This window comes from Anas acuta, chromosome 22, assembly GCF_963932015.1.
Source record: "Anas acuta chromosome 22, bAnaAcu1.1, whole genome shotgun sequence".
Classification (NCBI taxonomy): Eukaryota; Metazoa; Chordata; class Aves; order Anseriformes; family Anatidae; genus Anas; species Anas acuta.
The window spans coordinates 8,113,302-8,136,912 of record NC_089000.1 but is presented as its reverse complement, the minus strand read 5'-3'; the positions used below and the strand labels follow the sequence as shown (position 1 = coordinate 8,136,912).

General features: G+C 48.7%; 1 protein-coding gene across 2 annotated transcripts in view; it reads left to right on the top strand.

The window, feature by feature from the left end:
* SKI (SKI proto-oncogene) overlaps window positions 1–23,611 on the top strand; it is a 127,067-nt gene that overhangs the window by 16,635 nt on the left and 86,821 nt on the right. Inside the window, exons 1-2 of one of the 2 annotated variants that reach the window (XM_068658638.1) lie at window positions 3,706–4,045; window positions 4,169–5,090. In XM_068658638.1, the coding sequence (XP_068514739.1) occupies window positions 4,179–5,090 (912 nt within the window). In that variant the 5' untranslated portion in view covers window positions 3,706–4,045; window positions 4,169–4,178. Of the gene's footprint in view, window positions 1–3,705; window positions 4,046–4,168; window positions 5,091–23,611 lie in introns of those variants that run through there. The other variant, XM_068658639.1, reaches the window with a different exon arrangement.

Genomic DNA, 23,611 nt, shown 5'->3' with positions numbered 1-23,611 from the left:
CTTGAGTTTCTCTCAAACTGTACAAGACTGTACGTGTCACAGTCAAGCTGGTCCTGCCTTCCAGGACTGAGGAGGCCAGTCTTGCAGCTCCCTAGCCTTTGTGGTTCAAAATATAACCTCAGAGATCTGCTTCCAACGTGGATATTTTCACTGACACCACAGAGCAAGGCTGGAATGGGAATAACCTGTGACAGAGGAGGTCTGCTTTTCTGTCCTCCCTTCATTTGCACCCAACCAGACTTTTGAGCTGCTGAGCAACTAAGGTAGAGATGCTTTATGATTGCAGCCTTCCAATATGCATTGGATTATCCTTTTAAAAATGGTTGCCTTCAAAATTTGGCTTAAAGATACGAATAGCAGAGCCTAGATGGCTTTGTTACTATCCCATAGCACTGCTACAAATCACATATCTCAAGCTGCATCTGTTTTTTGATAAAAAAAAAAAAAAAAAATCTAATAGTTGCTTTTTCCAATAACTTTAAAAAAGAATATTTTTGTTGATGTGGGTTCATTTTTGACATCTTCAGTGAATATTTTGTTTGTTTCATCTTTCATCTTTTTTCTTGTGACTTTCTAGATGTTTTTACATTCACTTATTTCAGTGCAATTCTAAGAGAAATATGCTTAAAAAGTGGTTTATTTTTAAAAATAAATGTTTAAACATTTTTTACAGCCAAAAAGGTAAGAAGTCGATACACATAAATAATTTTTGTGAGCTGAATTTGTATGTTGATTTAAAAAAAAAAAAAAAAAAAAAGAAATACTCGGTTGAAAAAGACTGCCCAACTCTCATCTCCTTTGCAGTGGAGAGTATGAACCCTTATTCTGCAGGTTCTGGATAGTTTGGCACTCCCAAGTTTCACTGTAAGGGAAGTATCAGGGAAAACACTGACCTTTCGCAGAGGATCTCTAAAGGAGGAGAGGGAAGGAAATATCCTAGCCATGCAGAAATGGTTCTACTTCAGTACCTGAGTGTCACAACTAGGAATTAATATACACAAGGCAGACATGGAGAAATTAGATGCTCGCTGCTGTAAGGAATTTACCATCTAATGGAAGCTACGGTAGGAATTTGGATGGGTCACATCTGCACCATGCTTTCTTTTTTCACTTATTTTCCTTCTTCGCTATCGGCCCTTCCCAAACGTTTTGTCAAATAGCTTCAATAGGCGGCACAGTCCCTGAGTCCCCAGGGCTTCCTGGCCAAGCAGGCATCTGAAACCAGAGGGGGACTGCAGTGAATTTGTTTAGAATATACTTTTCATAAGTGTATGGAAAAATATACATAAACATGCTACCTTCTGCTTGGGGAACACATAAAGGGTGGGACTGGATACTTGCGAGAGGCACCGAGATCTGCAAAATGAAGGCGATGTGGAGGTGTGGGGGGAAATGAATCGCCTGTTAAATATGGAAAATGGAGTCTGCTTTTTGTTCTGGGCCTTTGGAATCTGTGGGTGGATTGGAACTGGCAGGCAGGGAGCAAACACCCACCCACCACAGGGCTGTGTGGTTCAGAAGTTTACAAGAGTGTTTGTGTTCCAGGAGCTATTGGCCTTGAAGCCAATGGAGAGGGGGAGGAGAAAAGGGAGAGAGTGAGAAAAACACTGTGGTGTTGGGGCCCTTCCTCCGAGATATTTTTTCCCTTCTTGTTTCTCCAGCTAGAGGGCTTTGGAACGGGAGCAAGACAAACAGTTACTGGGGGAAAGATTAATAGGATTTTAAGATGCACGGCACTCACAATCCGTCATCAGGGGAGGCAGAGCCTCCAGAAACCACCGCCACCTTAATCCCCAGCGACAGTGCTCCTCGCTCCCCCTTCTCCTGCCTTTCTGCTGCTTAGTCCCGCAAAGTCTGTGGGATAGACAAATGCAGGCTCTGCTGTATTGTTACTGCCCGAGCTGAAGACTGGTTTCTGTCACACCGTGAGTTTAGGTTCAGAAGCTGCCCCTCTAATTGGTTGCCATCTGAGCACTGCAGATCCAGAAACTGAGGCACGCAGGAACTGAACAACTTGCCCAAGGCAACAGGAAGTCTGTGGGAGATCTGGGAATAGACCCCAGATGTCCTGAGTTCTCTGCCTTAACCACAAGACCATCCTTCCTGTCGTTTTGGTAGTCCCCTCTGCTGCAGGAATTCCATTTCTGAATTGCACCCATGAGCAGTCTGGTGGACGACCCAGTGATTTACTGGCATAAGAGGCAGTCGGAAGGGGAAAAAAATACCTCTCTTAAACTGACCTGCAGTTATCACTGTCCTTTCTTTACAAAAGGCAACGGAGAAGGAGGGGAAAACAAAACAAAACAAAACACAACACACAACCAAAACTCCAGCAACCAGAAGTAAGAGGCTTTCCCATTATCGAGCAGACTTCCTGCAAACGTTAATTTTGCTCTAACAAAATCAGGGCCTCTGTGCATGACGGTCGAGTCTATCTGGGCATTTGTATTTCAGTGAGTTAAAAAAAAAAAAAAAAAAAAAAAAAAAAACTGAATTAAATCCATCTAGGGAATTATTCTGCTGCTATCTGATGATGGTCAGCATGTACCTTACCCCTAATGGACTGAGGGGTGTCTGCTGCTTGAAGAGCCAGGGCTTTTTTAAAGTGAGGCTGGATGGTGGGAAGGGTTTCTTCATAATAAAGCACACCGCTTGGTTGATGAGCGATGGAATGGGTGGAATGTCGTGGATGTGCTCCATATTATTCCAGGTGATAGGCAGAGTTGTAGAGGATGTTACTGGCAGGGGTTTTTAACCAGGAGCTCTTTGGTACCCTGGGAGGGATGCTCCTGGCCCTGCTCCGGTCACCCTGCGGCAGCAGGGACCGCCTGGCCTGCAGTGTTCGGTGTGTGCAGTTTGGCTGTGGGGCGTCTCAAACTTTTCTCTGTAACCCCACGGGCCGCACGCTGTGAGCACAGCCCGGGGCTGCTCTGAGAGTCAGGCCGGGAGGCCACAAGCCATGGCTAACCCCGCTTGGCTCCCCCTTCTCTGGCCGGGACGTGGGGCGCTCCCCTCGGAGCCGCTTCTTCCCCTCACCAGAAGGGGTCTCCAGCAACCATGACCACCAGCAACCCCGAGCGGCCCCCCCAAACCCCGTGGGTTTTTTGGGGGGGGCAGCAGGAGGGGCTGGGGCCAGGCCCCGGGGCCCCGCCAGGGGGCGCCGCTCCCCGCTCCTTTCCCCTCCGGGCCCCCCCCCCCCGGCCCCGCAGCGCCCCCGGTGCCGCCCGGAGGGGGGGGGGGGGGGAACCCGTCCGAGGGGGCCGAGAAGCCGTCCCCGGTGCTTCCCCTGGTGCTCCCCCCCCCCTCGGCTCCGTGCCCCGTGCAGCCGCCGGGGCTGTGTGGGGGGGCGGCGTTCCCGGCAGACCGCGGGGAGCTGGGCGCATTCCTGGCCGGGCTCGGCGGCGGAGGCAGCGGGGGGAGGAGGAGGAGGAGAGAAGGAGGAGGAGGAGGAGGAGGAGGAGGAGGCTGGGCCAGCCGCATGAGCTCAGCTCGCAGGCACTCGCAGTCCGCGCCGTGCCGGAGGAGGAGGAGGAGGAGGAGGAGGAGGAGGAGCAGCGGGGATGTGCCGGGCAGGCCGGCAGCCCTGAGGGGCCAGGCGCCCTCCTGCCCACCCAGCCGCCGCGCACCCGGGGCCGCCCCGCTTCCCTGAATCCCGCCGCCTCCCCCCCCCCCGCGCCTGGACTTAGCTTCCCTCCTCTTTGCTGCTGCTTTTTTTTTTTTTTTTTAATTCTTTCCTCCCCCGCTCCTTTCCTTCCTTCCTCCGGGCGGCTATGGACAGGCGGGGGAGCGCCGCAGAGCAGCAGCCGCCAGCGCGCATCTGAGCGCGGCCCCGAGCCGGGGAGGGGGGCCGGGGGGCGCCGGGGGCCGCTCGGATGCAGGCCGGGCCGGGCCGGGTCGCCCTGCTCCGGCCCGCCAGCGCCGCAGCCTCGGGGGGGCCGAGATCGTGACGAACCCGGCGGGGAAAGAGAGAGAAGAAAAGAGGCACGAGTCCGCCGAGGAGCGACAGTGGATTGCTAAAGCCGCGTGGGAAGGAGAAAAGGCGAGGGTGGGTTGGTTTGTTTTGTTAAAAAAAAAAAAAATTATTTGGGAGGGGGGGGGAAATCCCTCGAGTGGATTTGTACCGGCGTGGAAGATAACCAGGGATTTTTGTTGTTTGTTTTGGGAATAGAAACTAAAAAATGGAGACTGTAAGTAGAAGCAGCTTCCAGCCTCATCCAGGACTGCAGAAGACCTTGGAACAGTTTCATCTGAGCTCTATGAGCTCCCTGGGTGGCCCTGCTGCTTTCTCAGCACGATGGGCACAGGAGATGTACAAGAAAGACAATGGCAAAGACCCAGCGGAACCCGTGCTGCATCTGCCTCCCATCCAGCCGCCTCCGGTGATGCCTGGTCCCTTCTTCATGCCCTCGGACAGGTCCACGGAGAGGTGTGAGACCATCCTGGAAGGGGAAACCATCTCCTGCTTCGTGGTGGGTGGAGAAAAGCGGCTTTGCTTGCCCCAGATCCTGAACTCGGTGCTCAGGGACTTCTCCCTGCAGCAGATCAATTCGGTGTGTGACGAGCTGCATATTTACTGCTCCAGGTGCACTGCTGACCAGCTGGAGATCCTCAAAGTCATGGGCATCCTGCCCTTCTCCGCTCCCTCCTGTGGGCTCATCACTAAAACTGATGCTGAGAGGCTTTGTAACGCCTTGCTTTATGGTGGCACCTATCCTCCCCACTGCAAGAAGGAATTCTCTAGCACGATCGAGCTGGAGCTTACAGAGAAGAGCTTCAAGGTGTATCATGAGTGCTTTGGGAAGTGTAAGGGACTCCTGGTACCAGAGCTTTACAGTAACCCCAGCGCAGCCTGCATCCAGTGCTTGGACTGCAGGCTGATGTACCCACCTCACAAATTCGTGGTCCACTCGCACAAATCCCTGGAAAACAGGACTTGCCACTGGGGCTTTGACTCTGCAAACTGGAGGTCCTACATCCTCCTCAGCCAGGATTACACTGGGAAAGAGGAGAAGGCTAGGCTGGGCCAGCTCTTAGACGAAATGAAAGAAAAATTTGACTATAACAACAAATACAAGAGGAAAGCCCCCAGGGTAAGTCACGCCTTTAATTCTTGTTTTAAATAGGGGCAGGGGGGGAGAGAAAGAGAAAAGCAATCTTCTGTAATGTTGCTGACGTCGATGGGTGATGTGTTACCGCCGGGTTTCCTTGTAGGGTCGGGGAGCGGTCTCATCGCCTTCCTCGATCTCACCACGTGTGCTGGGGGGCCCCTGCCCTGCACCTCTGGCAGGGGCTGCGGGGTGATGTGTGGGTTTTTTGGGGGGTTTGGATGTGGAGCCTGATCCCTGCAACCCCTTGCTCAAGCAGGAAGCGTGTGATTTCAGCTCGGAGGAGCTTCGGTAGGGGTCAGGACAAGGAAGGAGCCAGAGAAAAATCCCGCTGGGTGCTCCAGCCCCAACGGCGAGCTGTCTGCTGCGTGCCTCCAGGGAGGGAGGCAGGGGCTGGGCTGCCTGAATGCTGCTGTTGGAACACAAACGGGGCTGCTGTGAGAGATCCTGGCCGTCACGCAGGCTGCTGGTGTGCGATGCAGTGCAGGATGGGGATGGAGAAGCGTGTGCTTTTAGGGGAGCCCAGGGAGCCCCAGCTCCCATCAGCCGGGCTTTTTTTGCAGGTTGGGTTGTGGCAGGCTGGGTAAGCGGAGCTGTGCGGGGCCAGCTGCAGCACCTGAGGGCACGCCGTGCCGGCCCCAGGCCAGCCAGCCCCTGCGGATCGGCTTTTTTAGGCGGCCTTTGTTTGCCTTTCGCTCCGAGCTGGATCCCAGAGGTGGGGGGCCAGGATCCTGTGGCTCTGGGGCTGCATCCCGGCTCCAACATTGCAGGCTGCAGGAGTTGTCCTCGGCGTGTGCCAGGAGTGGAAGGGCATTGACACAACCCCTAACACAAGAAGCAGCGTTTAGAGCCCACGGAGAACGCTCGGTGAAATCCCTCAATTAACTTCATGAATATAATGTTAAACGTGCACACCCGCTTGGGCTCCGACACAGCTTGGAGTTGAAAACCAAACACACAGGAGGCTTGCCAGGCACCCAGGGCAGCAGCTTGGGCCCCCCAAAAAGGACCAGCCCCCCCAGCTGCATGCAGGTGCTCCCCAGGCCTGTCTCTTAGCCCCATTTCAGCCTTTTTCCCTCCTTCTCCTCCCTCCCAGGTGGCAGCAGCCAGAGCCTGTGTGGAGCCCCCTTCTCCCCGTGGCTGGAGGTAGATGTGTTTTTATGGCCTGGCTGCTTGCTGGCAGTCATGTGCTAAAAGGGCTGGCGGGGTGGCTGCCTGCAGGTGTCTGCGAGGGGAGGAGAGGGCTCAGGACCTGGAGACATTTCCCAGGTTGGGAAATGAATTTTCTAGGGCATGCTTTGTTTGGGGAGCAAAATAAAACGGTCTCTGCTTTTTTATTTGCCTTCTGGTCGCATGGCCCTGGCTTGGTCATTTCCCCAGTTTGATTAAAATGGATGTTGTTAGAGGGCTGAGTGCCTTTCCTTGCAAGGCTTCCGTGGCACTGCTCAGTTGTGTGATCTGATCTGTGCCCCAGGTGAGGGTGCAGGTGGGGAAGAGGAAAAGACTGCCAAGTTTGGGCACTGCCTTGCTTTTGGTGACCTTTTAACAGGTCCTAGCTCAGAGCATATCAAGCGCTCCTAACCCACCCACCACAATGTGCACACAGCCCCTTGGAGGGTGGCCTCAAGGCACCTCACAGTGGACACCAAAAATGACATAAGAAAATCACAACTGTAAATTTTTCCAAAAAAAAAAAGCAAAAGTTTGTCATAATAAAACATTAAAAGTCTCTGGATAGTTTCATTTGGGAGGAGTTTGATGGGGAAGGTCCGGCTGGTACGTGCTCAGGGGTCAGGGCACAAATCCTGCATCCATGCAGAATGGGCTCTCAGTTGCCAGGCTGCGGGGTTGTCCCCGCAGCTCTTATTCACATGGCGCAGTCTTGAAGAAACCCTGACGTCGCTGCTGGGGCTTTGGATGCTTATTCTGCCTTTTTCTGTGGTCTTTTTCCATTGGCCTTAGCCAGTGGATATCATATGCTAAGGTCATTTGTGCTGGAGCCGTGTGCGCAGATAATTACGGCAAGATTTAATCTGGCTCGCAGGCTGGCAGACTGTGGCCAGGGGCAAGGAACAGCGGGGTGCAGTTTAGATTCCTCGTAAGGAAACGCGAGGATGATCCCGTGTCTGGGTGTTACGTTAGTCACCGCCGGCCCGTGGGGGGTTCGCGTGTGTGCTGGGCCTCATGTCTATCTGTGTCTGTCTGTCTGTCTTGGGGGATGAAAGTGTGAAACGTGTGCCTTTGTGGTGGGCTTCCTCTCTGATGTAGATCTCTGCCTTGCTTTGTTCTGCTCCATACAGAGGTGGTGGTGTGGTGTGTGCTGTAATCTGCTGTGTCAGATGTTCTGTCTTCTACTTGCAAGAGGTTTTTTTTTGTTTTTTTTTATCAGCTTCCTGATTATTTGTGTGTTTGTGTACACATCGCCTCGGGGCTCTGCTGGGATGCTGGTAGCTTGGGATGGATGGGACTGCTGGGCTGTAGAAGAAGCAGCGAGGTTTCTGACCTTTCCGTGTGTCTTTGTGAGGGTTGTGTGGGGAGGTCTGGAGGCTTCTGCCAGCACAGTTCTGCCTTTTAAGGCTCTGACTTCTAAATGGAGGAGCTGGGCTGGCACGAGCCCCCGCTGCAGATTGGACATGCTGGCAAAACTGCCTTTTCCTCCTCCCTCCTGTTGGGTTGGTCCGTAAGTGGTGCTGCGAGGCAAAGCTTTGCCTAGATACTGAAGTCTCACCGTGTGCCCCTGTGCAGCATCTGCCGTGCCTATCTGTCCATTGCTGTACTCAGCCAGATAGGTTGGCTCAGCGGGGTTGCTTGAACAAGATGTGTGTTGCCCGGTCTTGCCACTGGCAGAAGCAGCTTCCATCTGCCTCTGGAGCTCTGAAGTCAGCAAAGGGTCCTCACCAAAAGCTGGCATGGGTCCTAACAGCTGGAGCACCACCACAGCAGGAACCAGAGGTGTCTCAGCCCCATTCCTTACCCCCCTTCAACGTTTTGATTTTTGTATCCTCCTCGTTAATCCTTGGATGAGCAGAAGATCCTTTCTTTTCCTGAGCCATATTATAACCTCTCCATCATCCTTTGTATCTCCAGCATCCTTTGCTGGGTTTTCCACCTCCTCACGAGCTCTCACAGGTTTTTTTTCTGCTGTGATTTCTGTCCGGTCTCAGAGTACCAGCACTGCTGTTACATGAGGGGGAGGCCCGTTTCCCTACCTGTCTCGCATTTGATCCATGGTTATCAGCATGGAGCCCAACCGATGTGTTCTGGGTTATTTCCAGAGATTCAAAATGTGAAGAACCTGACAGCATTGCAAAACAGGGTCCTAGAAATCCGCCATCGGTGCCAAAGCCTTTTTCTTGAGCTCAGCAGCTGGTGCATGTTGTGTCCTCTTGCTCGTGTAGACGCGGCCTTGGTTTGTCTTTGAGATCCTCTCTCCACCCCGTGTGGAGCAGCACCGTGCTCTGTACGCAGGTATGTCTCTGATGGAGCTAGTTCAAACAAACACACCCCAAGGCTTTCTGGTTGCTGTTTCCAGGAGAGGAGGGTGGCTTCGCCTCTGCCTCTTTTCAACTTTTTTTTCTTTTGAACGTTGAACTGAGCAGAGTTTGGTGCTTCCACGTTTCCTAGCTGTGTGCCAGACATCTGTATGTTTAGTAAAACTGTCCGATCAGGCAGCGAGGGGGGATGAGAACTCTCCTTGCACACGTGCGAGCACCCCCAATGCCAGCGGGGCCGCGTTCCCACAGCTCAGGTCCCAGCAGCACTCGGGTGAAGCAGCTGGGAGCTGGAAGCAGCCTTCTGTGTACAGACACACAAATGAGCACTTCATTTCTCAATGCCTCCCAAGCCCGGGCTGCCACAACACGCGGCTTTCTCAGCTGGAGAGAGGTTTAGCCAGGTCAAGTGCGCGGCCAACTCGAAGAACAGACGCTGCCGAAAGTGGAAGAGCGTGGGGCTGCCGAGCACTGGGGTGGCTCGGGCCTTTCAGGTGCCGTGCAGTGGTGGCTGCACTGTGTTTTGTGGCCACGTGAAATGTGATGGAGCTACGATGCGGATCTTTCTGTTCCTGTATCCCCAAGTCCTGCCTCCTGGCAGTAGCGAGTTTCTTGATCTCATATAGCAGGGTATATAGCAGGGTATAGCAGGGAGATTCCCATTTTTGATTTCACAGGCATTGGTGTTCAGGACGCTGGATGGATTTATTCTTCTCTGTACCAACTGGCTTGATGAATGCTCTTGAAAAGCTTTGAGAGCTATGGGTTCAGGTGTTTCCCCATGGAGCACAGAAGTCATTTGCTCTCTTACTTGCTGCTTAAGAATTCATTAGAAAATACCCAGTAAAAATGTTGAAGTCCCTAAAACACAAGTGTTGAAGCCTTGAAGGAGTATCCTAAGTTCACAAACACTTCACACCTTAGGAATAGGACCTGAAAAACCATGCCGAGCTTAAGCGAAATCCTGTGTACCTGAGATGTCAGTGTTTAAGCAGACATCAGCATTTTTTTGCCAGGAGTGCAAACAGTTTTACAGATGTTGTAGGTCGAGAACAAAGAAGCAGGTACGTGCATGTGTGCGAGACACAGAGTGTGCTGCAAATAATGAGCTAATGATGTTGAGTCACCTGTGGCTCTCTGTTACCCCAGAATCGTTCTGTACTTCCTGAACTCAGCCCTCGTGAGTTAGGGAGGGAATTACACAAAATCTATTCTTCAGACAATCACAGCCCAAAATATTAAAATATATGCCACTACCTTCATTGTCCGGGCAGTCTCCCTCGCCTCTCCATCTCAGTGGTTTGGGGCTCGGCCGTGTGTTCTGCCCCAAAGAGCAGCGCGCTTTGAAGGTGGCGTGAACACAGTGTGTCGGTCGGGGAGCCTGCAGCACCTGGCCTGACCGCCGGCAGCCGGGCATGGTTATCGGGCTGCCTGGCGAGGGTGTGTTTTCCTTTGCTGGGATGAGTGTTCACGTCGGCGTTGTAAAAGCATCTGGCAGTGTCTGCGTGAGGCTGCTCAGAGCATGTCTAGACAACGCAGCGGTGAAACTCCTGGCAGCCACCAGTACCTTATCTGCACCTCGCTAGCAGCGCTGCGGCTGCATCGAGGGGGCTGAGCTGAGCACAATTTGGAGACTCGACGAGGTCCGTTGTCCATTCTTACTGAAAATCCGTGTCGTTTTTGTCTCCTAGCGAGGATATTGTGCCAAAGTTCAGGGTTTCGGTGGCACCGAGTACAGCAAGGAGTGGGCTGGCTCCCTGCTGCTGGTGATAACGAAGGACTGGAACTCACACTGCTGGCTTAGCCGGCCCAACTGCTTTGCCACTGCACCGAGTTGCATCTCCATGCAAAGTATCAGACACAAAAAGCCTCATTACACTCTTGTGTTTTTTTTAAAGGCAGACAGTTCCCGAACTTCGTGCTGTAATTCTTATTTAGAGGGAGCTCTCATGGAAGAGTTGCACTAAATCTGACGGGGTTCTTGGAAAGAAATGAAAGCATGGACAGAAGGAACTCCAGCTGGGCTGTAGGACATCTATCAGTAGAGTACTGTCAGTTGCTAAGCTAACCTGTTTCTTTTGAGTGGCCATAGAACACTTAAATCAAATTGATTTTCATGTAAAGGAAGCATTACTTTAATGCGTAGTAATGTAACATGCCTTTATTTTAAACTTACCAATTACAATGTTAATAATACATTTTATTAGAGAATTGCTAATTTGTATCTGTTTTCTGCATTTTGGAAGTACAGATTAATAAGTGTGTATCTCTGTTTTTACTTTTAGTGGTGTTCCACTCAGTTTCTGCTGTAGTTAGTGTGTGTCACTCTGGGGGTGGACAGAATTCATGGCATTATTATCTTCGTGCCCACCTTGGGTAGGCAGGTATGTCTTGTATGGTTCTTGTCTTCATTGCCACTGCAGATTCAGCCTCATACTGTTACCAAAATCACCTGTTGAGATATTTTCTGGAGCATCCGAGGTTAATTTGAAAGTTTGGGGCTTGGGGCTCGTTCGGCAGTTCTCACTCAGGCAATCAGCAGGCGCACTAATTGGAACCAGTTCGCCCACAAACCACAGCAGACTTGTCTCTGTATCAGACTTCCTCCCGTGTGTGCTGGCGGTGCTTGCAGCCGTGGGGAAGAGGGCAGATCCTGAACCGACATGCGCCGGGGTTAACACGGAGTGGCTGCAGTGAGCTTGTGGCCGTGCCCTCACCTTTACAGGACTGTGCCAAAGCCAGGAGTGGGCCTGTTTTGGCACTGCAGTGTTTTTGTTTTGCTCTATAACTAGGTTTTTGTCCCATAGGTGTTTGGGGGTGCTGTGACCTGGGCAGGTCTTACTGAGCAGGGCATTGGCTCCTGCAGCTGGAGCTGCCTCTGGACAGGGAGGCCTTTGCCTGCTGGTTGCTCCATGCACCATTGGGGTTTCAGGTTGCTGTAGATACCTAATGGTGATTTTGTTCTTTTATGTAGGATTTGTCAATCTCTATGTTTCAGCATTTTAGCTTATTTTTTTCTCCTGACGGGGAAGTCTCTGCAGCTGGGACCAGGGCCAGCCTTGCTTTTCTCCAGTGCAAACTGAAGGGCCATAAACTTGGCCTCGGAATTGCATCAGGTGCAGCCCTTTGAACATGCCTTGTGTGCCCGCGTTGGGCAAACCTGCTGGCAGGCAGCTGCCGGCCACTGTGTGCCCGGCTCATTGTGCTGCTCTGACCTTTGCTTGGATGAGGTAACGAAAACAGATACAAATTGAAGCCCTGATCCTGCCAGCATTTCATGGCCAGGGCTCTGGGAGAAGCCAATGGGAATTCCCCCGTGTGGGTCTCTTATCGCTGCCTCCATCTCTGGCTTGGTCGCTGTCACTTTTGTTTGGGTTTCTCCAGGCTGGGTGTGTATTAAAACAACCTGCTTAGCAACATAATGGCATTTTCTGTTAAATGCAGGCGTCCTGCCACCCTTACTTATATTAAGTAGTCTTTGAGTTGCTTAAGCAGTTATACTTAAAGTCAGGAGAGACGTCCACGAGGCCAGAGGTTGTGCAGAAACTGCAGCCTCGCTCTGCATGCCGGAGATAAGCAGCAAAGGAGCAAATCGATAGCCCGGGTTCTGGCTTTGTTATTCATTGATTGATGTACAGTTACCTTTGCACATGCTTTGTAGAAAATGTGACATTTATTTATTTTTCAATTGAAACCCTTTCTGTTTTGGTGCGACCATCATTTGGACTGGAAGCACGAGAACTGCTGAGGTTTTACAGAGCAGCAGTGCCACAAAACAAAATCCTCAGGTGGAGCAGAGTGCTTGGCTTAGTTCTCCTGGGGAAGATTTCGGGGACATGTGCAGAAGACCCGCACCCCTGTGCTTTGTTCTTCGCCCTCTGTTCCGTCAATGGTATCATTTTATAGAATAAGGTCATTGACTTGGATTGCTCATTGGTTTCTCAACCCTTTTCACCAGCCAGTTTGTGTAATGTCTGTCTGAAATGTTGAGTAAGGGCATTGAAAGAGCAGACAGGATATCAAGTGTTAGGAAGTCTGGGTTAAGTATAACAGACAGTGCTGGCTGCTGGAAGGGGAGCAGCCCCTTGAGCTCGGTTACAGATTGGTCTCTGTGGAAACAGCAGGCTCGGGGCTCTGCGTCGCTCTCCCAGCGCTTCCCCCCTACACCTATATAATTAATTGTGTGTGGGTGCACCTCTTTTCTAGAGATGTCTTCCTTGTTTCTTCGTGGCACTGAATTGTCTGTAATGCCTCTTTCTAAGGATTACATAAGTTTAAGATGATTTCTCCACTGGGAGAATTATGCAAGTTTAAACTGAAATGTATTTAGAGAGCTTTTATGGATGTGTTTTCTGACTTGCAATGCAGAGGGTGATTTATTTGCATCCTTAATTGGACAACATCTGCTGGGGTTGGGAGAAGAAACATTTCCTATCTTTCCACTGTCATAACCCGTGTTTTCATGAAGCTTCCTCCGCTTTCTACATGCTCATGGCTCTGACTCTTCATGCCCAGGTGGAATCAGCCAGGAGCTGAAGTTGGACACATCTGGGGAGGAATCTGCAGAACTTGTAATTCATATCTGGAGACAAAAAAAAAAAAAAAGCGGTATGTGCCAGTGGCACTGATAAAATCAGGAATAGTAACACTTGTTTTCTATCTTTAGATTTTCTCCTTTTGTAAGATGTTGCCTTTATTGCCATTAAACAGAAAACATGGGTGGTAAAGCTGGCCAGCTCCGTCAGTGAAGACAAGGGTCTAAAATATTTCTGTAATGCTGCTCTTAGTGAGCTGTGACCATTGAGTAAAAACTTTCCTTCTGGTTTTCAGTGCAGTTAAGCTGTTCTGTGACACCTAATGCAGGAGAAGAAAGCTACTGCACCCACATGCGTTTACTGAATTTGAAGAGGCCAAAGTAACCTCGTTACTTTAACCTTGGTTAAATGGGATCTGTGCGAAATCTGGCACCTGACCTGTGCCTGCAGCCCTGATTAGTTTCACTGGGGGAGCTGCACAGATCGAAAGAGCTGCCCATGCAGATCGGATTGCAGAAAGGAGATCCTGATAGTCGTTTTCTTTCTATTATTATGTAATGCAGAAGTGCTGAGTATCTTGGACCGCATACATAATGCTTGTAGATGATTTTTCCAGGATCTAGCTAACAAAATTAATTCCACTGTATTAAAATGTATAGATTATATGTGGAGCCGGCTGCTTACTAAAACAGATATTGTAGTAGTGCCAATTAGAAACAGTGAATTACTTCAAATAATTAAAAACCACACTCCTTTACATATTACCTTTTGCTGGATCCAGTATTTTATTTGACAAGTATCTTTAAAAAACAAAATGGAAAAATCCTCTGGGTTATTCCAGAGGTTTTCATCTTTATAGCAGTAGAATAAATTTTGGAGCTTTTATACAGAATAATTGACCAGAAAAGCAGAAAATAGACAGTATTGTGGTCTGATTTCAGTAGCCTTCATTGATATTATGAATTTCAGATTTACATTTCTGTTATTAAGAATTTCTCATTGTTGTATGTTAAGCACACTTTTCTAAAATCCCTTTGCTCTAGAGTTGACAACTCGCCTGAGTTGAAAGATAATGGAGTCTCGTGTAAGTTGGAGGGGAAAAAAAGAAAAAAATTCACCATTCTTAACTCCCCCCTAGCAGTTTCAGTTTATTTGGTGGGTGTGAATTATCTCACCCATGCTGCTATGATTTAGAAATATGCTTTTGAAATAAATGGATTTAGAGTGGTGCAGAGCTGCTGTGAGAAGTAAATCAGACTCAAAAGAGCCCAGACTGCAGCATTAGGTCCATTATAGATATTTCTTTGTTCCCATTCATTCCCTAATAAGAAACATGCTGTGCAATGGGTTCTTGCACTAATATATCCAGAGATGTAGCTTTGTTTGGCTTTTTGCCTTTTTCTTTTTTGCTACACGGTGTATTTTTTTTTTCAAAAAAAAGGTGGAGGCCAATAAACAGAGGACTGAAGATGCAAGTGAGGAAATCTTTGTATTCAGCAGCAGATAGTGGTATGAGTGGTGTAATGTGCTCGATTATCCCATTCTGGGGGTATGCAGAGCTACTGCTCAGAGGACTTGGTGCATGCAGCATAGAAAATCAGAAGTTCCTTTGCTAAACCCTTGATTTCTAGATTCATATTTAGGTGAACATCTACTTTGTAATGGACTTTCTGATCTGTCTTTAGCTCTTTTGATTCTAGACCAAAGATCATGTGTGGTATTATTAAATTCTGACGAACAAAATAAATAAAATTACTGGAATACAAAGGAAAAAGGGATTTGGTGGGACAAGGGGGTGGAGGGAGTTGGCAGTGCTCTGCTTGTATTTACCACATGCCTTGGTCGTTCCTTATAGCTCAGTTTATCTTACCCATGTGTCTTTCAAGTAAATTAGGTCTTTTTGCAGTTTTTTTAACAATTAACCTAGCCATGATGAGGCTTGAATGAATCTCATCTGCACACCTGTTTAATATTAAAGTTCAGGCATTCAGTGCTTTGTGGCTTTAGCTTGAAATTCAAGTTGCTTTGAGTCATCCCTTTCGTCTTTTGTTTGGGTGGAAAAAAGGAGTGGCAGTAAACGGCCCGCAGCTAAGAAATGAAAGAGTTGAATTAGGTTTTAGAAATGTTAGTCTTGGCATTTGGGACATTTGCATTTGTACAGATTGTCACGCTTCCCTTTATTTGGGATACAGCAGTTCAGTGCTCAGGAGGAAAAATGTTCTGTATCTTTTTCCCAGTGGTGCGACACGCGGCCGCTGCGCTGGAAGAGTCGGAAGGAGCCGGAGCATGAGCTGTGGTTTCCCATTCTGCCCAGATTGCTGGTCATCCCAGCAGTGGGTTATTGCCCCACCTGTGTTCCCAAGCTGTGGTACGCGGCTCAGGTTTTTCTGACAACAGCTTCTAATTCTGTGAACCGAGGAACAGCCTGGTCTTTAAAAACAACCAAAAAACCCCAGTCAATTAGACCTAGGTTGGGAAGAAATTGATTTTGGTGGAGTTGGTAAAGCTTCATCGGTTTGGGTGTAGCTATTGGGGAAGCTACACCAATGCCAACTGCAGGGACAGTAAATATGGAGTTCCTGGGGGCAGCAGCCCCTGCCTTATACCACTCAACTGCCAAGTTTAGAAGCGTGTGGATGAGTTTTAACTTTTGCTGGTATATAAAAGATAGTTAAATGGTGCAGTGGTTGAGACCTTGGGGGTCTTTAATTGGTTTATTTTGTCTGGTGTCCATGAAGAGTAGTCACGGCATCAGCGTCGTCATGCTGCCACGCAAACCATGCCAGGAACTGAATCAAGTAAGGGGAAGAAATAGGAGATGCTTCAAAAGAGACCCCGAAGTACAAACGTAACTGGCATGTGGTGGTGCCGTGCTTCATGGCGGGGAAGGTCATGCTGTGTTTGGGGGTTTGACTCCAGTGAAGTCAGTGGGCTTGGCCCAAGTGCTTCCAATTGCATCTTTGTGTGGAAATCACTTGTCTTAGCTTCTGCCTGTGGCCAGTGTTTCTTCTGTGGTTATAAAGTGGTGGTCAAATTCTGCTGAGATTTTGCAAGGGGAAATCTCGATCAATTCACGGGAGTTCAGTGGGATTTCTTTCCAGAATTCTGTTCTACATTCACATTCTGCTTTTACAAACATACATGCAAATTTAACATTTAGGTTTTCTAAGAATGCATCAACTTTGCTCTTGTTAGCTGGACTAAGACATCTCGATTTGATTTACGTGGATTCACAGTAATCAAACTTCATCTGTTTCTTTCTAAGAAAAGAAATTCTAAGAGGGATGTTCATTCATCTCCTGGCAAAGCAGCTGGATCCCATCTTGGCAGATGTGAAAACCCTTACATTTATGTTGCTCCCTTATTTAGGGGGGATTTTTTTCTTGAAATGAGCTCTTTTATTTATCAGCCTCCTCCTCAAACTTGTGGTTCCCTCAGTTAAACCCATAATGCGCAGTCACGTTGGGATTGATCTCTGGGTGGACAGTTCGGGTGTCATTAGGGCTCAGGGGAGAGAAACATGGAGACACATGGATCCTGTTTCCACCAAATTTCTTAACTAGGGGAAAAAAATGCCCTTTTTTTGCTTTCCTTTTAAAAATAGCAACAAAATTTGCTTTAGATTATAATTGCAAAGCAACAATCGAGTTGCTCCAAATTCACTCTGCAGTTGACCTCAGTAGCCGTGCAGACACTCCCCTGAGCCGGCATGCTGGCGTTCCTGTGGTGCCGTTGCTGGGGCTGATGCTCCTTTCTGGGGGTTATGTTTCTGTAGGACTGAGCTGAATTGCTACGCTGGAAAACCTCTTAAACGAGGGGCATGGCAGATCCGTGTCCTAAAGCAGCTGTTTGCAGAAGCGGATTCGCAATTGCAACTCCGGGGCTGCTCTTCCTGCCGCCTTGGTGACTGGTTGTGGGGTGGGGGTTGGTTTTCTTCCCAGCTCCTTCGGCAGGCCCTTTGCCCGGGTGCATCTTGGGATTTCCCTTTTGCTGAATGGGCTGCTTGTTTGCCAGGGAGGAAGTGAGGTCCCCCTGGATGTGGCAGGGCAGCCGCCTGCTTCTCATGCAGGGCACACGGGTGGGGGAAACGCTCGGAACCGCTGCACCAAACCGGCCGTGCCCCCAGCCAGCATGGCAGCTGCCCCCTTCATTGGCGAGAATGTTAGAGTAGGCTTAAATAACATTACAAGTGGAGTAAAGATGGATATATATATAAAAATATCAGATGAAGTTTTTTTTTTTTTAAAAAAAAAAGGAAATAAAAATTGTCCTTCTGGGTATGTGACAGGAAGGCGCTGCCGGTGGCTGCCAGCCCGACTTCCACGGCCCCCCTGAGCTCAGTGAGCTGCATTGTGATGGGCTCTCCTCTCAGACTGGAGTTCAGAAGTGGCCATGGTTCTTGTGTCGCTCCCAGCAGTGTGAGCTCTGTGCAGCTTCATTGCAGTTCAGTTTCTCCTAGGTAGTGCAACAAGTGCCCTAGCAGAAGAGAGTCGCTCTTCCAGGCTTAACGTGGGGCTGCTTCAGCTGGGAGCAGCAAAGTCTGCACAAATGATGAGTGTTGAAAATGTTTGTTTTTTACATTGCTGATTGTTTGACAAGGATCAGATGGGCAAGTTGCAGGACCATTCAGAAATTGCAGTGGGCAGCTGCGTTTAGCTCTGTCCGCAGTCTTCGTTCCCCTCCCTCGGCAAGGCAGCAGGAGATCAATTCAAAAACAATTTCAGGGTTTAAAAACCACCCAACCAAACCGCTTATGTGCGTCACGCTAAAGAGATCATCATAAGGACTCTTGATAAATCCACCTCGATGTCCATCTCTTCATATAAAAGCTTCATACAGGGGAGGTGCAGCCCCCAGCTTTTGCTGTTTGAATACTCAGTTGTGGCAGCAAGCCCACTACTTGTTGTGGGTTCGTATATATGTTCCAGGATGCGATTGTTTCCATTTCTAGTAGGGGCTGCTGGTAGGTTAACAAGTTTGTTCTTAGTTTATTGGGTTAAGAAGCCTCACTTGAAAAAGTGGGCTACTCAGAGGTAGCTCAGATCACCAACCTTTTCTTGGGATGTTTTACAAGTAGTAAATTTGCTGGTGGTCCTGCACAATCCTGTTACAGTCACGGTGCAACTCACTAGGCATCACAAGTGTCCTGATGTTTTTATCAGGGGCTACATAGCAAATCGTTTTGCCCTGAGATAAATGAGACAACTGGGTTTTGTTCTGCTTCTATTTTTTCTAATCCAGCAGATCAGAACTGAGAGAAGTTGATAGTGTACAACACCACTTTGTAGCCGTGGAAGTATCTCTGTTGTGCAAGTACAACATCCAGAGCTGGAAGGAAGTGCTGTCGTGCAGACTGAGCAGATACATCTGGGTTTCAGATATCTGAATTTGCTGGCGTGCACAGCGGGTTTGTATTCTACAGAGTCCCTTCATTTAAGAAGGGAAGTGTGTTAGCATCATTTCTACAGTAGTAACCTTCCAGGTGGGAGCAGGTACTAACTCTCCTGTGCTCCCAGCCCGAAACAAGGAGTCCGTTTGTGCTGCGAGGAGGTTGTGTTTCAACTCCAAATCCTGGTGCACTTAAACACAATTACAAAAGCATCAGCTGGCATCCTTGGAGCAGGGCAGTTCCATCTTACATGCTGTCGGTCGTGTATAAGCACTGCAGCTGGCAGCTATGTGCGTGTTTTCCTTGACTCTAATTGATCTCACAGTCCAAGGATGCTTTTTTTCTCCCCCTACTATAGGCCTGAAAGTTTTTGCCTCTTGAAGTTCTCACTAAGTTTAGTGGCAGAGAGGGGCCATCATTGTTACTACTTCTCCTGTTGTTAACAAAATCAAGATTTTTTTTTAATGTAGGAATTGATTTTCTTGGGCATAAAACCAGTGCTGAGAGTAACTGAGAGCTGTGCACATGAGCAGACAGCGACGGCAGGTTGGAGTAGGGCAGGAGTTGGCGTGGCTGTAAAACATTTCCTGCACTTCTGGATGTTACGGTTGGACTCAGCTATCGTGTGCTGATGTTTTAGAAAAAATGTTGAAAATCTGTTGAAAACTTCCCCTTCATTCAGAAACTGTCATTGCTTCTTATTGCCCTTGGTTTATTCCTTAGCCTTCTGCAGCACAAGAAAGGGCTTGTGTAACGCCCGAGCCATTCCCATTCCTCGCTGATGATATGCAAATCTAGTCAATTAAGCAGGGGGGATTTAATTAGCAGTTTAAGTTCATGTGTGAAGTGTCTTGCCTTAATTACTTAACAGTTTTGTTGCAAATTTGCGAAGTTTTTTTTTTTCCACCAAACTATCAAAACTGTGATTTTTGGGGGGGGGTGGGGACGGGTAATGTTGAACGCTGGGTATTGCCCCGCGGGCCTGACCTCTGCACTGCCGCTGTGTGTGTGCCCCTTTGTTTGCAAAGCTCTTTTCAGAGCTGTGGCGAGAAAGCAGACTGTTTATTGTCTCGGAGTAGAACAATACCTTTTTTTTTTTTTAAAAAAAAAAAAAAAAAGAAAAAAGGATTTTTCTACTTAAAATGTGGAGTGAAAGGCCGTCTGTTTGTTCTGCTTTGGGAGCTGGGTGACACCAGAGTCGTGGTATCGGGGTGGCTGCCTCCTCGAGCTGCCCTGCCTTATGCTAACTCATTGCCTTTGTTGCCAGTTCTGTCTGGGCAGGTCGTTTCTCTGCCCCACTGCAGAAAGGCGGCATGGTGCTGTGTCAGCTGCGGAGCTGGGGGAACCCGTCACGAAAACCCAAAATACGGCCATACTGGTGCAGAACCGCGGCTGGATTTTGTATCCCAGCTTCTCACTGGGGATGTGTGAGCGGCACCATTTCGTTCTGCGACACTTCAGGCTGTCCCTGCCGTCCCGATCTCAGTACCAGGGCGCTGTTGGCTTGGGGTCTTGCATTTGCACCCTGCCTGAAGGAGCAGACACTTGGGAGCACGTCTGGAGCCAGGTGGCTTCACCAACAGCTTCTTAGGATGGTAGGCATAGGGCTTTTATGGCAGGAGTGCCCTAGTACAGCTGGACGGTATCACAGCGATGTGCTGATGGCGACTCCTTCTCCTGCCTGCAGCCTACAGCCGTGGCTCACCGCATGTGTGTGCACGTTCGTGCCTAGAGGAGAGGCTAGGGAGGAACAAGAGCAACGTTTTCGCTTAGAGCCCTCTGTACCGCAGCCTTGCAGGTATTTGCCAGCGACTCTTCTAAAGGATTTCTTTAGGATCGGGCTTGAACTTTGTGACTTTCCATCAGCACAGATAGAAATTTTGCTCATATGCCTTCCCCAACAAGCCTTTAAACTCACTGTGCAGCTGATAATATATTAGTGCCATCTTCAATTTAAAGCTTGTTGACCTGAAAACGTGGTTTCTACCAGCCAGGGGATTGAGACTCACAGATAAGCAACTGCTGCACTAGTTGTAGGGAGCAGTTCAGCACCCGTGCTGCTCGCATAGATCTTAAATAATTTACCAAGTGCCCAGATAGTGCCAGCAGTAGCAGTGTTGGTGAAATCACTGCAGTCAGCAGACATCCAGCCTGCGCAACAGGCTAGGAGGTTTGATTAAAGGACCCTGTTTAGAGACTTATGGTGGTACTGTATGATGAGAAGCTCACCCTATTAACAATTCTTTTTATAAAAATGGGGAAAACATTTCTAAACCAGTGCTCTTCGTTTCATGCATCTACTTTTATGAAATGCCTTTGTGAAACAAAGCCACGTGAGAAATAAATAAACAAACAAACAAATAAATAAATAAAGGTATGATTCTGATGTGTAGTATTTCAGCCCTGCTGTGTCTGTCCCCCAGTAGTACAAATGGGAATATCAGGGCTTACTGTGGCACCGGGTGCTGCTCCCTTTCCGCAGAGAGCTGCAGGACGTTTTGTACAATCCCATCGTGCTTGTTGATTGCAATGTGGGCTGGTCAAGAAAGCAAAAGTTAACAAACGTGGACTCTACTGGCTTGCTGGGTTTCCAAACAGAAGTGTAGATGCTGTGGTTTAAAAGCTTCGTTTTACCTTTAAACATCATCCCATTTCTAAAAATGTGCTAACAAATAGCATCCAACTTGTAACGGGGAGTGTTAACTCCGTATTTTTTTCTGTGCTTTTCTAAGCTAGATTCCAGGGACGTTTTCATCCAGTTTATTATTATTAATCTCATTAAGGAGCTGTATTAGTGCCATTCTATTTTTAATAGAATCTCTTTCCAGTTTGGCCAGGGCAACCCTTTTGTTGAACCTTCTTTGGGACTGTGTTCCCATGTGCTGTGAAGGCGCTGACACATGACCTCGTTACACAGAGAAAATCCTAAATGACCTGCCCCTTGCCAAACCTATCACAAAGCTACCCATCACCCCCTTTTCAGGATCCCAGATGGTAAATAGCAGCAGGAGGTGAAAGGGGAGCTTTGTCTCCATTCTGAGGCCTGTTTTAAGTATTCTGTGTCTGTCTGTTTCCCTCTGCTTTTCCCACTCTGCCCATAAATTAGCAAGCCAGCTTTTCTGACAAGGGAAGACAAAATGTCCACGAGCTGCAGTAACATCACCTACCCGGGAAGGGTTGTGAACATTCTGCGTTTCTGCTCTGGCTGCTTGGGATCTTCGTTTGGGCAGAACTTCTGCCTGGCCTGCTCGCCACAGCATTTAGGGAAATGCAGCATTCCCTAGGAACCAGGCAGCGGTTGTAATTGCTGTCGCACCTTCAGAAGAGGAGGCTACCCTCACATTCATTCACTCATGCTCCGCCCTGGGTGGCTGGGCTCCAACCATTTACAGAATCACAGAATCACAGAATTTCTAGGTTGGAAGAGACCTCAAGATCATCGAGTCCAACCTCTGACCTAACGCTAACAGTCCCCACTAAACCATATCCCTAAGCTCTACATCTAAACGTCTTTTGAAGACTTCTGGTGATGGTGACTCCACCACTTCCCTAGGCAGCCTGTTCCAATGTCTAACAACCCTTAAAACATAAAAAAACATAAAAAATCCTACAAAGATCTGCCCATCTCGTTCTGTTGTTTCTGTAAAGCCAAAGTTTTAAGAGAAGCTGTGGTTTCTGCTCGATGGGGTGCTCTGGGAGCAGTGAGTAATGGGGTTTAGCAGGAAGGGGACAGAGGGCAAAGCAGGAAACTTTGCCATTTTTTTTGCCATACTATCAGCAGTTTTCATATTCTGGGGACCTAATGGTTCTGAGAAATGCTGAGATGCGTTAGCTGTGCGTGTACCTGTCTTCACTGGGACAGGTTGGTTGGTTTGCAGTAATTAAGACCCTGTGTTCCCTTTACTGCTTTCTAACTCCCAAACCACCCTGCATTTGTCCCCAGGCTGAGGTCTGGCAGCACTCTGTGCTCGGATTGGGGCTGCTGAGCCGAAGTGCCCAAGGCTGAACGGAGGCTGTGCATCCCCTGCCTTCCTGGGCATCTTTCTTTTAAACTGATGAATATTAACAAGGAAAGGGGAGTAGGAGTGCAAGGTCTGCTCACTGTCTGGTACCTCGGTTGTTGCATTTTGTGTTTGCAGTGTTGTTGTGGAGGTCCTCCTGTAGGATTACTAGCAGGGCCCTGCCGAGCCTTTGTATGCCAAGTGGGTTTCAGCTGGGGAGCTGCTGGGAGGGATTGAAAGCAGTAATGCTTCTTCTGCAAGTGCTGGGGCTCCAAAACGTAGAGGGACTTCAGCTTTGACCATTTATTAATAAACCTTCATTTTTAAGTGACGAGAAGGGTTACAAAAAAGCGAGGGAAGAGCTTGTGTGTCTTTTGGCTCTGTTTTCTGGGAAGAATAGTCTGTTTTCCACGTTGGAAGTTAATTAGTACAGTGTTTTTTTTTTTTCTTTTTTCCTCTTCTGGGATCTCCTGCGTTTCTTCTGACCTGTAATTCTCTATCTAGTCATCAAGTAAAATGGATGTGAAGGGCTCAGTTCTGACATGTTGTGTTTTGACAGCACATTTTGTTCATACTGAGTCAATACTTCTGAAGCCGTCGTTGCTTGGTCACTTTAATTTGACATGTACCTCGCTGCTGCCAAAACTCCTTTTGGCTTCTGCCCTAACACCAGCCGACTGCTCCTGTCACCTCCTCTGACTGTCAGCCCTGCTTTTATGGCGGCACAATGTGCAACAGCTCACTAGGGAATCGATCTGCCTGAAAATTAGTCATTCTATAAAGGAGAGTCGCAAAAATTAACCCAACAAATGTTCTGGTGAACCAACGGAGTGGGCAGGTCGGGGAGGGTTGGTTGCTTTGCTCCCTGGCATTACGTGTTCCTAGTTGAGATTGCCAAAGCAACGAACGTTAAGCGCTGGCCTATGGGCTGGTGCTGTATCCTGCAGCCAAACAACACAAGGAGCAGAGCAGTGGTGGGAGGATGGCTTGGGTGGAACCAAACAGTGCTTCTTCAGCCCTAGCTCCTCTAATTTGTTAAAACCCTGTATAGTAGATGGTAAAGATTAGCTCAGGATATTATTTTTTTGCA